The 15,094-nt window shown below is 40.2% G+C and overlaps 1 protein-coding gene across 1 annotated transcript in view; it reads right to left on the bottom strand.

Annotated features, from left to right (window-relative positions):
- The window catches only part of RBMS3 (RNA binding motif single stranded interacting protein 3), a 531,745-nt gene that overhangs the window by 94,950 nt on the left and 421,701 nt on the right, over positions 1–15,094 (bottom strand). Inside the window, exon 7 of the mRNA XM_065884879.1 lies at positions 1,095–1,141. Within this exon, the coding sequence (XP_065740951.1) occupies positions 1,095–1,141 (47 nt within the window). The remainder of the gene's footprint in view (positions 1–1,094; positions 1,142–15,094) is intronic.

Consider the following 15,094-nt stretch of genomic DNA (forward strand, 5'->3'; position numbering starts at 1 on the left):
GACAAAGGACTAGACTCTTACCCTAGACTACCAACCATGTTGACTCTTTCATGGAAGGATAGACCATGAGTTTCTTGAGGGCAAAGCCCTTGTCTCATACATTGTTTTTTTTAACCTATAGAGCATAGTACTGTGCTTGGCAGACTCATTGGATGTTTACTGAATGAGTAAATAAATGACCCCCTGAATGAATAACTATAAAAATAAGAGGGAGCTAAACATTTTCTACATCCCACAGGTGTTCATTAGATGCAGCTGACTAACTAGAAAAATGGAGTTTAATTCCTTCTATCCTCTAAGTTGATCTTAAATGAGACCTTCATTCTGATTGATTCTTTCATGAGACTGAAAGACAGAACACTGAAAGCCATGGAGAAATCTAAGATAAAAGGGTGTGAAAATAAAAATAATACTTATTCTTTGGTTTGTTGGTCCATTGCAGGATGGCCAAACTAAAGAAAAGGAATTGCAAAGTAAGAAGAAAGTTTCAACCAAAGAATATTCAGAATGACAGAATTTTAGAGAGGCCAGATCGTGTAGCTTAAGTCTGATTTTTCAGAGGAGAATTTTAGGCTATGTGACTTGTTCTAAGTAAGAGGCTGCAAGTTTCCAGGTGCTTATTACGATGAAGAATGAAAATGCAATCACCAAGCTACTAACTTGACTCTGTCCGTTACCCTTCCCCTGATAGCCAGAAGGCAAGAGTGGAAGCACTGTTAATGTCAAAATGAACCTGGGCACATGCTAAAACTACTGAAGTCTAAACTCTAGATTTATTAGTAGGAGTGACACTCTTACCATAGCGATACACGGACACTTCTCCCAGACCAGTCTATCTACATACACCCCCCTTCAAATCCTACTCCTTACTCTTTCTCAGATGAGAAAGGGAGAGTCAGAATGTGGGCAGAAGCATTGTAAGAATGGGTGACATGGGGGGTGCCATGAAATAAGAGTCACTCACAGGAAGAAAAAAATACAATGATGAGAAAGGTTTAAAACAAAAAGAAAGATTTGAATATTTTTCTTCAGTACTGATTTCAGAGTTCAAAGATACCTTAGCAATTAAAATAGAGAAAATGTAGTCTACTTACCCATTCTGTATGGCAGCTGTGGGGTCATAGGTCAGAGCCATGCCAGCCTGTATATGGGGGGAAGAGGGGAGAAAATGTATCTTAACATTTTTATGGTGGTGTCCAAAGCATTCAATACGCACAATGCTTTTATCTTTACTTTCTACGATTTAAGTTTACTTTATCCTGTATATTTCTCCTCCCTTACTACCAAGACTAGCAGTTTTACTATCTGAACACAAGAATCCACCAGTGAGTTAGGGAGTTTATATTATATATCCAGACAAACCAAAGAACAATGCAGTTTGGATGATTTTCATTTCTAATTCATAAGCCATGCACTGTTTAATCTGGTATCCTTATAATTTCTCAGTACTTTCAAGAATACCTATTGTATATCCCATGGCATGAAAAAAAGGAAAGGATAGATGCTGGGGTCAGAGTAAAAATAAAAGCTACTTAAAACACATTCGACCTTTTAGAAGAAAATGTTAAGAAACATTTATTTTAAAATATTGCATGCCTCAGGGGTGTCTAGGCAATGAATCACAGAGTGCTGTCCAATACTTGCTGGTACCTGTCTCACTAAGAGTGTAGAAAGGGAAGGTCATTTACATGTGATGGAAATTCTAGGCCTTGTGGCTAATAAGGAGGTGGTTTAGTTTTTTTCCTAAGAATAAAACCACCACTGAAAAACTACATTTCTGTAACCGGCAGTTGTTGCAGAAAAGAATATCAACTTGATGGTCGCTGACTGACACCCTACCTCCTTTCATACACATCATCATATTTCATCCTCACAAGGACCCTATGAAGTAGGCAGGAGAAATATTTCCTCCATTTGATAGATGCAGACACGGAAACTTGGAGGGATCAATTGACTTGGTTAAGGTCACATGTGTGGAGGAAGAACCAGATTCCAACCCAGACCAGCCATGACATTGACTAGGATTTTGAATGAGCCCCGAAGATCATTTCTCTGTGGCCGCATGGGTCTACCACCCTTTGTTTTCCAGAACTGTCAGCCTGGTTATTGCTTGTGAGCAGAAACAGAAATAGAATGAAACAAAGATGACTAGGTTGTCTTTAGGTCGGATTTTTTTCTTTTTGGAAACTTAAAAATAAATTAGTCCAATGTCAATCTCCTGGCTCGATAATGCACTATTATTATATAAGATGTAACCACTGGGAGAGACGGGGTGCAGGGTAAACAGGACCTCCCTGTGCGTGTCTTTTGCAATTTCCTGTGAATATATAATTATTTCAAAATAATAAGAAAAAATAAATTAGCTTTAGTAAGAAAAAAAATAAGAAAAAAATAAATTGACTTTTGTAGAGGATAAGAAAAACCATAAAAACTTTAGAGAAAATAAAAAAGAGCTTTCATGTTTGAGTTTTTTTCCAGTGTGATTGAAGGTGGTTTTCCTGATAAGCTCATTTAATTCCTCAGTTTTAACACATAACTGAAATGAAAATTCTCAGGCTTTCTAAGATAGGGCCTGAAGTCCAGGACGGCCTGCTACATTCAAGTTTACATGCATTGTTTTCCCTAAACAGTAATTTAAAAATTATTATTAAGATTGGTATGAGGAACAAAACTGTAGAGCCATCTATAAATGAAACTGGCATACAGGGAGCACACGTAATTGAAACGAAGTTTGCAAACAAAGCTGAGATGGAGATGCACTGAGAATACAGGCTTAATGATAACTGCCCATCACTCATGTTGAAGAAATACGATATGATAATGTGACAAGCTGGGGTCTGGAAAATGAGAATAGAAGAGTGGAAATGAAGACAGATTACTTTCCCCCCATGGGAGAAGCAAAGGCAGTGATGTCAAAGCACATAGATTCTAAGTCTAAATTCTTCCCTAGATGGGGTTTCTGCCATGTGACAAACAGGAGGCTGGTCTGAGGCCAAAGACTCCCCAGGAGGGACCTGTCCAGGCGGGACTCCATGGTTCTGGGTCCTGGAGAGGGCAGCTGGAAAAGCTGTCCATCTGGGATGAGATTTCCCTCTTAGAAACCCTAAGCTTCTTTCCTCTAACTTATCCAAGATGTCACACCAAAGACAGGATGAAAAAAACAGGTTTTGTACTCAATAAAGATATTGTTATTTAATAAGAGATTTAAATGATCACTGTATCTTCAGACCCCTGTTCGCCCCCAAATTGTTTAAATCCCAGGGGACTTTAGGAAGTCACATTGAACGTATTTTCCGATAGTGCTCAGAGACCAATGCCTTTCTTGAATTATAGGTCTTCACTATTCTCTTTTAATGCCATGTGTATTTGTTCTGGCAATGTCAGGTAAAGATTTTTTTCCTTTCACATTTGACTTGAATTCCTCATGGATTATAGTTAACCAATCAGGTCTAGCTAGGAATACGGTAATTATCACAAAAATTCTCTCTCTTTCTTGAATAGTATTTGATAATCAGAAAGCCTAAGTTGGCCTCTTCCTCCATCTTAAACCTCCACTCATCTTTCAGAAGATGGAAAGAACTAAATAGATGATAATATGGTTTAGTGGAAAGAATATATGTTTTGGACCTGGGTCCAAGTCTTAGCTCTGTTGTTCTCTAGCACTGTGACCTCAGGCAAGTTATTTAATCTATTTGAGCCTCATTTTCCTTAACTGTCAAGTGGTATAGTAATACCTACCTCAGATGATTGTTGTGAAATTTAAAAGATATTACTTTTGTGAAACGCCCACCACAGTGCCTGGAGACAAGACACACACATAAACATTATAACACAAAGCAACACGTGGCAAGTGCCCCATGAGGGTATGCATGAGGTGTAGGGGAGAGGCCAGGGTGGTCGGGGAAGGCACTTGGAGGAGGTACAGGTGAGAGATTTCCATAGATGGAGATGAGAGGCGGAGGCCAGCTTAGGCAGAAGGAATAATAGCATGGAAAAGGCGTGTGAATAAAAAGGGCAAGGCGGACGATCCACTTGCAGTAGAACATTGGAGGGAGCAGTTGACAATAAGATTTGGAAGGAAAGGAGGAAGGTCTGGTCATGATTCCTTGGTTCCTCTTGGGGAGCCACTGATCATTTTTCAAGCAGGAAAATGATATAGTCAAAGAGGGCTTTGGCAACAAGAAATAGCATGAGCCCCCTGGAAAACAGCGGGAAGAACCAGAGTGATGGGTGAGTAGGGTAGGCACTGGGGGACAGGTGGGTGGAGAGAAACTAAGGAGAGGATGAAGCCAAGTTTCATCTACTTCATGATTTGGCCTGGGGCCAGTCGTGCCTCTGAGGACCTTTGGCAAGAGAAGACAACCAGAGATCTGCATTTGGAACACTGTGGTTTACAAAGCAAGGCATGGGTTAAACAAAGGGGTGTTTGAACTTAAACCGCTGGCTGAATATCACAGCACAATAACTAACACTGGGATGCACCTGGTTTTCATTTCATGTGTAACAGATTGTTGAGTTATAATTCTAATATGGTCTTAATGCAGATTTTGCATTCCATTTCCTTTTGTTTCTTTCCACAAGGTAAAAAAGAAAATCGATTTTGCTGCTCTGTCTAGCCACCTTTATACTGAGCTAGAACCATGAAATCGTCATTATGTAATTAACAAATTTTATGGCATGTTTACAAACTCCAGAGTCACACAAAAAGTAAAGTAACTTGGAACAAAACGAAAATGCCACACCACATAAATAGAGAAGTGATGTTTAATCCCGTCACTCTCTTTTGAAAGGGGTTTATTAAATTCACAAATATTTTCCACTTTTTAAGTTCACATTATTTGTGGATTAAAGGCATTTATGATTTATTTAAAACAAAGAGGGGACATTTTTGTCATTTTCCAGCAGCAGCTGAGTTTTGGCTTAATATTTCAGCCATAATGGGGTATTTCTAGTCCTTTCAGATAGAATCTAAAAGAGCTAAATAAAAAATTTTAAAATATGGTTTATTGGAGTAATTAGGTGTCAATGAAAAAATGTTGCCTGCCATATCAGTAAACAAAGATTTGCAGCCATCAAGCCATCACACTACAGCCACTCTGGTGAGCCCTGAGGGAACTCAGGATAGAAATAGGATGCCCACCGTCAAATCATCAGACACTGCAGCCACTGCCCACCCCACAGTGCATCCTGAAGAGACTCAGGATGAGAAAGCACGGGATACTGGCCCCAGATAGCTGAGGTGCATATCAAAGCAATGATTTCAATGAGCCCTGACTTTTGCATCTTCCCATATATAGGAAGATGCATCCTTAACTTGAGATCTTTTGTTGCAAAAACTCCTGTATCTCCTGGTTCCTCCCTTACCTCTTTGGAAGCAGTCTCTCAGAGTGATCTGGATGCTGTGTCCCAGGCTTAAGTTCTCAGTTTTGTCCAACAAATAAAACATAATTCTCAACTTTTAGGTGGTGCATTTTTTTTTCAGTGGACATAGGGACCCAAAATTATTTCCAATAAACATAGGGGATTCATTGAGACACATCATTTTGACTTAGGGGCTAGATATTTGATATCCATAACTTTAAATGAGGAAGTAATAATTATGGAAATACTGCTTAAAATGTACTTGCTAGAGAAGGCATTACCACTTCAAGAAGACCTTCTAGACCGGAATGCTTGGTCTTATCTGAGGAGCAGAGTAACATTGACTCTAACAAAGCCACTGAAAAGATAGCTGATAGAACGGTTTCTATGATTTTTGAAACTGTTTTTAACAGTGTAATGTGAATGGGAATCAAAACATTTGATTACATGGACAAATACACACTGTAATTCCTGGAAAACTGAAACACTGATGTTGTAGCCTAATGTTTCTCCTTTTTCTAAATTCTGCCCTGACACACAATACATCATGATGAGATGAGTTACAAATGAATAATTATAAAACTTTCCAATCTTCTAAGATCAGATTTCAGGCAACACTTTAATAAATAGCTAGTAAATATTGTATATTTTAGTAAATATCGCGTACTGAGTTAGCACAAGATGAGTTCAGGAAGCCAACGAAGAAAAGGATAACTTGGTTTTCTGGATATTATTTTTAAAGAGTTTAATTCTTGCAACTAATTAAACAATCTTTATAACTGTTAGCTGGTTATGGTTAAAAATTTAATAAGTGAAATAAGATGACTTAAAAAGTGATATGTGAAAATGGCTTAAAAGTATAATGCGTTATAAATGTTTAGGTACTGCTATTGTCATGAAACCTCAATTAACTTTGTTTATATTTATTTACCAGCCTTTCTCTTTAGAAAACATGCCTTTTAGTGAAGAAATCATGATACAAAATTACGTGTACAATATGTGTGAACAAATAAAAATTTTAAAAATCTTCGACTACTAAGGAAAAATTACTGTCAACAATGTTCAATATTGGGATAAGTATTAACTATAAATGGCTTTCTTTTCTTTCATATTTTTTTCTGGCTCTTTTAAGTTGTATATGATGAGAAATATTTTATAATGGAGGAAAACCCAAAGAAACATACTATATCTTCTATTATTTGTTTTAAAATTATAAATTCAGGAGGGTAGAAAAAGGCATACTATTTGTAAAAAGTCATATAGATCAGAGGCCTGATTCAGAAGTAAGCTTGAAAATGTCAGGAGACATTTGGGTTTGCTGGGTCAGTAGAATACAGAAAGCTGGGAAGGATAGGGACTGTTACAGCCAGAAGGGTCAAGGTGACAATGAGCAGGGGGTCAAGAATGAAGACCGAGAATCCAGGGTTAATGATTCAGGGTTTCTAGTGGTGGAAGCTAGTAACAATTTATAAATCCAAAGGCCAAACTGGCTGAGAAATTGAAGGTTTCATATGTGATCCCCGAAGTGTGGATATCCAAGACATTCAGAGGAATCAGTAAAAATCACCAGAAAACCACAAAATGATCAATACCCTGTCAAGCTTTTGGCCAAAGAAAGGGCTTTTAACCTCTTTCCTGTTAAGAGAGTGCGCTTGCTGAAGAGGATATGAGAGCCTGAACTCCTGGCCTTCAGAAGAGGCAAGTGGTAGGGTTTTACTGGGAATGGCTCTGGCATGGATACGTGACCACTGAGTGGTCTGTGTCTCCTGGGAGAGGCAGTCAACCATGTAAGGCAGGTCTCTGCTCTCACCTGCTGGAGGGATGCTCCTTGGGCTTTGTGCAGCCAGCCCCTCCTCTAAAGAGAGGATGAGGGACAAATGAGACGGGAGACAAGGAAATGTCCAAAGCCTACAAAAGGGAGCCAATACTGCATGGTCCTAAGATAAGACAGAAATCCTAGCTAACTGTCCCAAAAGATGCCAACGAACCCCTGAACTGGCTTACAGTACACTCCCTGACTTTCATAATTTCTGAACCCCCAAATCACTGTTATTCCAAATCGTATTTGATTAGTTTGCATCATTTGACCAGGGATTTTTTTTTTTTCCCTTCTTCCTTCAAAACTCCTTTCCCTCTGCTTCTGTGAGGCTCTCCCCTAGTTTTCTTCTGACCTCTCAGAGGGCTTTTTCTTGCTCGATCCGCCTTTGAGGTGCCAGTGCTCAGGACCAGGGTTTCCCTCGTTCTCTCTCCTTCTACACAACGATGACATTCACTTTCTGATCCCAACTATTGTTTATGTCCAAGTGATGCCCAAATCTTGGTCTCAAACTCAAGTATCCATACTGAGTTCCAGACACTTATTGCCAAGTTAAATTAGTAAGTTCATGTATCATCAGTATCTTTTTTTAGGTTATCATTTCTTGTTTGGGTGTTTACTACTATCCTTTGGTAAAAATATCCTCTCCAGCCTTTGCTTGCACCTTCCTTTCCATCCACCAACCATACCATCATGCTGTGAAATGAGTTCTTATGATAGGCAGATCTGAACACATTGATGGCATCTTATCACCTTTGAGATAAAACATGGCTTACAGAGCCCTTCATGATCAAATGTGTATGTACCGCCTCACCTCCACAACTTTCCTGTGCAATTCCAGACCCCACCCTTCACCAAACTCAGACATACACTCACCCTGCCCTATAGTGTTAACCTCTGGGCCTTTGCTGCTATAGGTTTTGGCTGGAAATGTTCTGTATCATTGTCTGAGGGAATATTGCAATGCTCTTCTCCCAGCCTCAGGCTAAATGTCATAGCCTCTAAAAGCCATTTCTCTCTCCGTAAAGCATTAACCTCTTTCTTAGCTCTGTCCCCATGACGCAGGATGGGAGCTAACATGACCACACTTTGCCATGCATATGCCTCTCTTAACCAGGCTCCTGACTGTTTCCATCTTGGTATATCTTCTTCCCGAACCAGTGCTTGGAATGTAACAGACTCAGTAAATGTTTGTTCAATGAATTAGTAAATGAATATATTTCCACTGTGGGGAATGGAAATTTTACGCAGTGGAAATGTGGAGCCCCAACCGCTGGACTGTCAGGGAATTCCCAAATTTGTATTTGAAAATGGAATTGGAGTGTTTTAGATTTTCCTTATTAGCAAAATTTCCTTAAAACAATTTCAAGTGAACTCACTCAAACGTCTAAAGACGATGTCTCAGCCCTTGATTGATTAGTAGAGATGGGGGGAAGCAAAATGATTGTTGGGGTCATTGGGAGACCTTCCCGATGTAACAGGGCAGCCCGTGCACATGAACCATATCGTGAGGGGGAGGCCAGGAGGAACTCGAGGCCCCTCCTTACCCAGGCATCTGACCCCAAGTGCAGAGAAGAGGAGATCGTTAAAAGTCGTCTTGAAATCTCCAGGAGTTTGTCAGGAATCAAGCAAATGAAATGCAGGGGACTTATCACTTTAAAAAGAAATAGTAACAACAGGCAGAGAATAGAGGTAATTTGCCTCCTTGTGTTTGGGAAAAGAACATCAAGGAGAGTTATGCTATTGTTTATGAACTCTGTCATCTCGATATTTCTGCTTTTTTGGCTTTCGCTACAGCATTCTTGTCAGACAGAGATGCTCTCCCTTATCTTACAATAGAGAAGGTCAAGATAAAAAGATGCAGACAGAATTAAGACTGGAAGGCTGAGAAAGTCTATGGCGGCACACACAAAAAAGCATTGTTAAAAAGGAAACAGGGGGCTTCCCTGGTGGCGTAGTGGTTAAAGATCCGCCTGCCAATGCAAGGGACACAGGTTCAAACCCTGGTCCGGGAAGATCCCACATGCTGCGGAGCAGCTAAGCCCGTGAGCCACAACTACTGAGCCTGCGCTCTAGAGCCTGCAAGCCACAACCACTGAAGCCTGTGTGCCTAGAGCCTGTGCTCCACAACAGAAGCCACCGCAATGAGAAGCCCGGGCACCACAGCCAAGAGTAGCCCCTGCTCTCTGCAAGTAGAGAGAGCCCATGCGCAGCAACAAAGACCCAATGCAGCCAAAAATAAAAATAAATAAATAAATAAAATTAAAAAAAAAAAGAAGGAAGCGGAAGAAAAGGTATCATAGCATTATACCATGTAGCTAAAGGTCTCAAAGTCTTGGGGGAAAAAAAGTGCTAGTCTGAGTTCGTCATTAAAACCAAAGTTAAATGAAGCCTTGATTGATAATTATAAAAGCGATAAGAGAACATTGCCATATTTAATGTAGGTACTTCTGTTTTTATCTCTGTCTAAATGACTGATCTTTGTAGATTCCAAGACATAGTTTTGTTTTTTGTTTTTATTTTATATTGGAGTATAGCTGATTAACAATGTTGTGTTAGTTTCAGGCATACAGCAATCCAAAACATAGTTTTGTTTCACTTTTTAATATCCATGAAATTGGGGCTCACAGTATACTTGATGGCATTTGAGAGTTTGGCAAGTTTCTCTGCTTTTTTAGTGGTATTTGATATAATACTTTATCTTTAATTGATGGTGTCTTAGAGTCAATGATGTAGTGTATATGCTTATTAATCTCCACCATAACATGGATAAATAGGGTAAAAAATATCAGATGCTGAGGTTGCATCCAGGGTGAGCCTGTGCTGCTAGACAGCTGAAAGTCCCAGGTATCTAGCTAACTGATCCGTATTCTGCCAGGTCCCAGCCATAGTTTGATGTTACCTTGAGGTCATAAGCTGCAGCTTAAATATTGATGGGGATGACCCTGCATCTTGTGACAGGTGGGTTGCCAAGACAGTGCCCACAACTCCAGAAATCCCCCAGGTTGTTGATGCCCCACTTAGCTGCCCTGATCCATGGAGACTGGGTCAAGGGCATACAGGAGACGTGGAGATCAACCATCAGCCTTTCTCCTTGTAATTGCTTGATGTAATCTTCCCAGCCTTCAGCCCCTCCTAATTCTCCCAACACTATCCCCTCCCCAAGAATATAAGTAAGTTTTCCCATTCTCCTCCTTGGGAATGGAGAGGAGACAGAGGACTAGAGCTTGTCATCAATCACATTTTATCCAAACTTACACTATTACAGGAATTTACAAGATTTACCTTTAGTGATCATAGGTTAGTAAATATTAGACTCAGCAGCTTTAAAATAAGAACACTTGGGCTCCCCTGGTGGCCCAGTGGTTGAGAGTCGTCTGGGAAGATCCCACATGCCGCGGAGTGGCTGGGCCCGTGAGCCATGGCCGCTGAGCCTGTGCGTCCGGAGCCTGTGCTCCGCAGCGGGAGAGGCCGTGACAGTGAGAGGCCCGCGTAGCGCAAAAAAAAAAAAAAGAACACTTAACTAAGAAAGCATTCATGCTGAGTTACTAAGAATTCAAGTTCTTTTGCCAATGGGAAGCTTTCTTTTGAGATTAGAAGGGTCATTCACCTTGAGTCTGCTTTTGAAATTGCAGGCAAAGCACATGAAATGAAAACACTACATCTGGTGGGCTGGCTAACACACTTAACTGCAAGTGCTGTCGTGTATCATAACAGCCAATTGCCCTTTTCAAGATCACATATGTAAAGATTCTCCTTCAGTTCAAAGTTAAAAGGACTATTTTCAGAACCTGGCCATGTTGCTAGATACATCTTAACTTTTTTCCCAAGGTCTCATTAAAGAAAATAATTGGACAACTAACTGCCAAGCACTATGATATATCCAATGGAAACAGTAGCAAACTATATAGATGATGTTTCTACTTCCATGGAATATGGTTGAAGATAACCTCAATCTACATGCAACTATTACTAAGATTTTCAGATACTTCTTTAGCTATACTATTTCACAGGAAACTGTGCTTCAGTTTCTCCTCAAAGTATTACTTCTTCTTTTTTTTTTTTTTTTTTTTTTTTTGTGGTACTTGGGCCTCTCACTGTTGTGGCCTCTCCTGCTGCGGAGCACAGGCTCCGGACGCACAGGCTCAGTGGCCATGGCTCACGGGCCCAGCCGCTCCGCGGCATGTGGGATCTTCCCGGACCGGGGCACGAACCCGCGTCCCCTGCATCGGCAGGCAGACTCCCAACCACTGCGCCACCAGGGAAGCCCTAAAGTATTACTTCTAATGGCTCATTGGGGCAGGACGTCAATTCTGTATCTCTGAAACAAATTTTCTAATGTTCAGTATTGTAAAATAAAATTGTAGTCAATAGGGTTCCCAAGCTAACAGAAATGATGAATTCCTGGGCCTGCTGTCAGGTTCTTCTCATACTTAACACGAAGGACACTGACTGGTGACTGATCAAATAGTTTGGAAGCAGGATGCACTAGTCAGAAAAGATCCAACTGCAGGCCAGAGGGCCACGTGTTTGAGTTGTGCCTTGTTTTCCTCACTGCTAAGAATGTCTCAAAACATGTGCTTTACAATAACATTGGTAACAACTACTGACAGCCAAATGCTTTCAAGAAACTCAAAATATTCTGTTGCTAGGGTTCCCTATGAACTGTGACTGGAGTGATAGCCTCTTCTCTCCAGATTTTATGGAGCATGTTTGCTGTTACTTCCACAGACATCTACATGCCCTTCAGCATCAATAATGTCCATATCAACGTGACCCAGTTTGGTTCCTACAGAGCCAAAATGGCTTCTTCTCAGATGCAAAGAGGTGTGTAAATAAGAATGATATAAATGTAGTAGAAATAATTCAATGTATTAGGCTAATGACTTTTTCTTGCTAAGGAAGATACATGAATCTTTACATTGTGTCAAATGTTTAAGGATTTCATGAAATAATTCCGAGTCTACTGGTCACTCATAGACTCATTAAATTAATGAAAACAGGATCAGGGCTTTTTCCAAATTCCTTAGAAAGTTTTACAAATATTGGTTGAGTAGAGTAAGAACTAATGTCTTTAAATCCATAAAGGCTGACAATAGACTGTAACACAACTCTTCAAATTAAGACAGTAGGCTCATACACTGGTAACAGTTACTTTTGATACCCATGCACATTATTTTTTACATCAGTGGGAGAGACATAAACTTAACCAAGAGACTGGATCCCATTCAATGGCAGTGATCATAAAACAAGATAGACTTGAATCTTGTTATCTGAAGTAATTCTATTCTATTAAGTCACCATGAACACTGAATTAGGGAATACTGAGTCACTGCTTCTAGAGGAAATATACAGTTAGGCTCCTGCCTGGTCACAACATTTTCACCAACTAATCAATAGATAACCTTGTTTTATATCTATTTTTCTCTAAAGACACCATATTTAATATATGCTGCTGATTCATTAACACTGAACTCAAAACCAACAGTGCTCTAAGTCATGCCTGAACAAAGCTTATCTTTACTTTTCCATATTTTTTCCATAAGGCACATTATAGATTTCTTTCACATAGAAACACTAGACAACACTTCGGCACTACACTTGAGGGCCATTTTAAACAGTGAAAAGCACGAACAAACAAAACCTGTAACCCTAAATAAACCAAAGAAAGGACATTAGTTGATAGTATAAGAACTGAAACAAGAAGGCAAAGCATCACGTGCTTAACCTCATCTGGGGGGTATGTGTTTGGTGACTCAAACTTTTTGCTGCTCTGCACATCTTCAAATGACCATAAAAACACGGTGAGTATTGATCCTGGTACCAAATAAATTTTAGCAAGTGGGATAAATTTACAAATCTGGTTCCCACGAATAACAAAGATCAACTGTACCTTTTTTTTTTTATGCGGTACGCAGGCCTCTCACTGCTGTGGCCTCTCCCGCTGCGGAGCACAGGCTCCGGACACGCAGGCCCAGCGGCCACGGCTCACGGGCCCAGCCGCTCCGCGTCACGCGGGATCCTCCCGGACCGGGGCACGAACCCGCGTCCCCTGCATCGGCAGGCGGACTCCCAACCACTGCGCCACCAGGGAAGCCCAACTGTACCTTTTTTCAAACTGATTATTTCGTGAGTCTGAGTCTTTCATTAAACAAAAGGAAATTTTATAAATTAATAGCACTATTTATAAGGATTCTAAAAATTCCTTACACAGAAGAATTTGGTAACCTCACCCTTGAAATAGATTAGGATGCAGAAGCTTAAAGCTTATTCAGTACTATGAAGTCCGTAGAATATGTAAGAGAATTCGTTTGCTAATTCTTTGTTAAATCCAGAAAGTCACCAGTTGTGGCATCAGAATGCTTCTTCTGTCAAAGATAATAGTTTTGAAAGATACTGGAAAGTACTTGACCATGAGGAGTACTTTTCATAGCCAGGGAGGTTGTATAAGCACTTTTGTAAACGTCATTATCTGCCAGAATAGGTAGGTTAATAATTCATCTTCTTTCCCTTTAAAAACACCAACCATGTAATTCATCAGTAGCTCAATCTTTTCCTTGATATCTACAAGAGTTCATGTTTTTCTTTTACTTTTTTCTCTTTTTCTTTCATCTTCTCCATCCAAGTCCCCCTCTCCTTGCCAGCTCTTGGCTTTTTTGATTACATGACCTTCAAGGGAAAATTTGCTAGAAATTTGAAAATCACGTAATGTTCAGTGCCAAATAATGCTTGGAACGCAAATAACGATTGTGGGTATGATCTTATAAAAACATTAACAAAACGTGGGTCAAAGTTTGTCATTCAGCTTGAAAGCTGTGGATTTGTGACTTAAACTCCAGTGTTTGACCGCGTTAGCCACTCGAGTAGCGTGCCTGGTAAATTACAATCAAAAGCAAACAATTTTGAGCATATCACAGACCTTGACACACATGATTCCCTAAAGTTCAGAAAGAATTATTATTCTCAGTTGGGCACATTAGAGGACTCAAGATTTATTAAATAACAACTCAAAGCTCAAGTTACTTCTCTTAACTTTATTATCTCAGAGCCACTCAGCACCCGTGAGCATGGATGCCTCTACGGGATGGGTGACAAAGCAGAGCTTTCCAACTTTCAGGAGAATTGGGGGTGGGGTGGGGTTTAAATGTAGACAAATCAGCTACCTACCCTGAAAAACAAACAACCAATCAATCAAATGAACAGTTAATGGTTAGTAACATGACAAATGTGAGCTGATATTCATGCGGCTGCTGTTTTTGTTATTATTTTTGCTGTTATTTTGGCTTTGGCTTTCTTTAACTGTTGTGTAGGTACGAAGCCAGTTACAGTCAGTGATTTGATTTCTACAACCTAAATTGTATTCAGTTCTCCTTTTAATCTCCTACTTTGCCACTTTAGGTTCCAAGGGGGTAGGGAGTCTGTCTATATGTTTCCATCATGTCTGTAGTATCCAGTCTTGGATACTTTGGCTTCAACTTCATGTCACCAGCTGCATTAGCCCCTAACAAAAGTCAGCGTGTCCTTTGAAACTTTGAAGCTGGGCACTGACTTCTCCCCTCCAGCTGGGAAAGTCCTAGATAGCATATTCCTCCCGAAGAAGGCTGTTTCATCTACACTGAAAATCTGTTATTTAGTGTAGCCACTTTTATTATCTTATCTAGACCTTCTGGAGAACTTGCTGCAACTTCTACATCAGCACTTGCTGCTTCACTTTGCACTTTGATGTTACTGAGATGGAGTCTTTCCTTAAACCTCTGCTAGCTTCAGACTCTTCTTCCGCAGCTTTCTCACCTCTTTCATCGTTCCTAGCATTGAAGAGAGTTAGGGCCTGGCTATGGATCAGGCTTTGGCCTAAGGGAATGTTGTGGCTGGTTTGGTCTTCTATCCAGACAACTAAAACTGTCTCTGTATCAGCAA

This window comes from Phocoena phocoena, chromosome 10, assembly GCF_963924675.1.
Source record: "Phocoena phocoena chromosome 10, mPhoPho1.1, whole genome shotgun sequence".
NCBI lineage: Eukaryota > Metazoa > Chordata > Mammalia > Artiodactyla > Phocoenidae > Phocoena > Phocoena phocoena.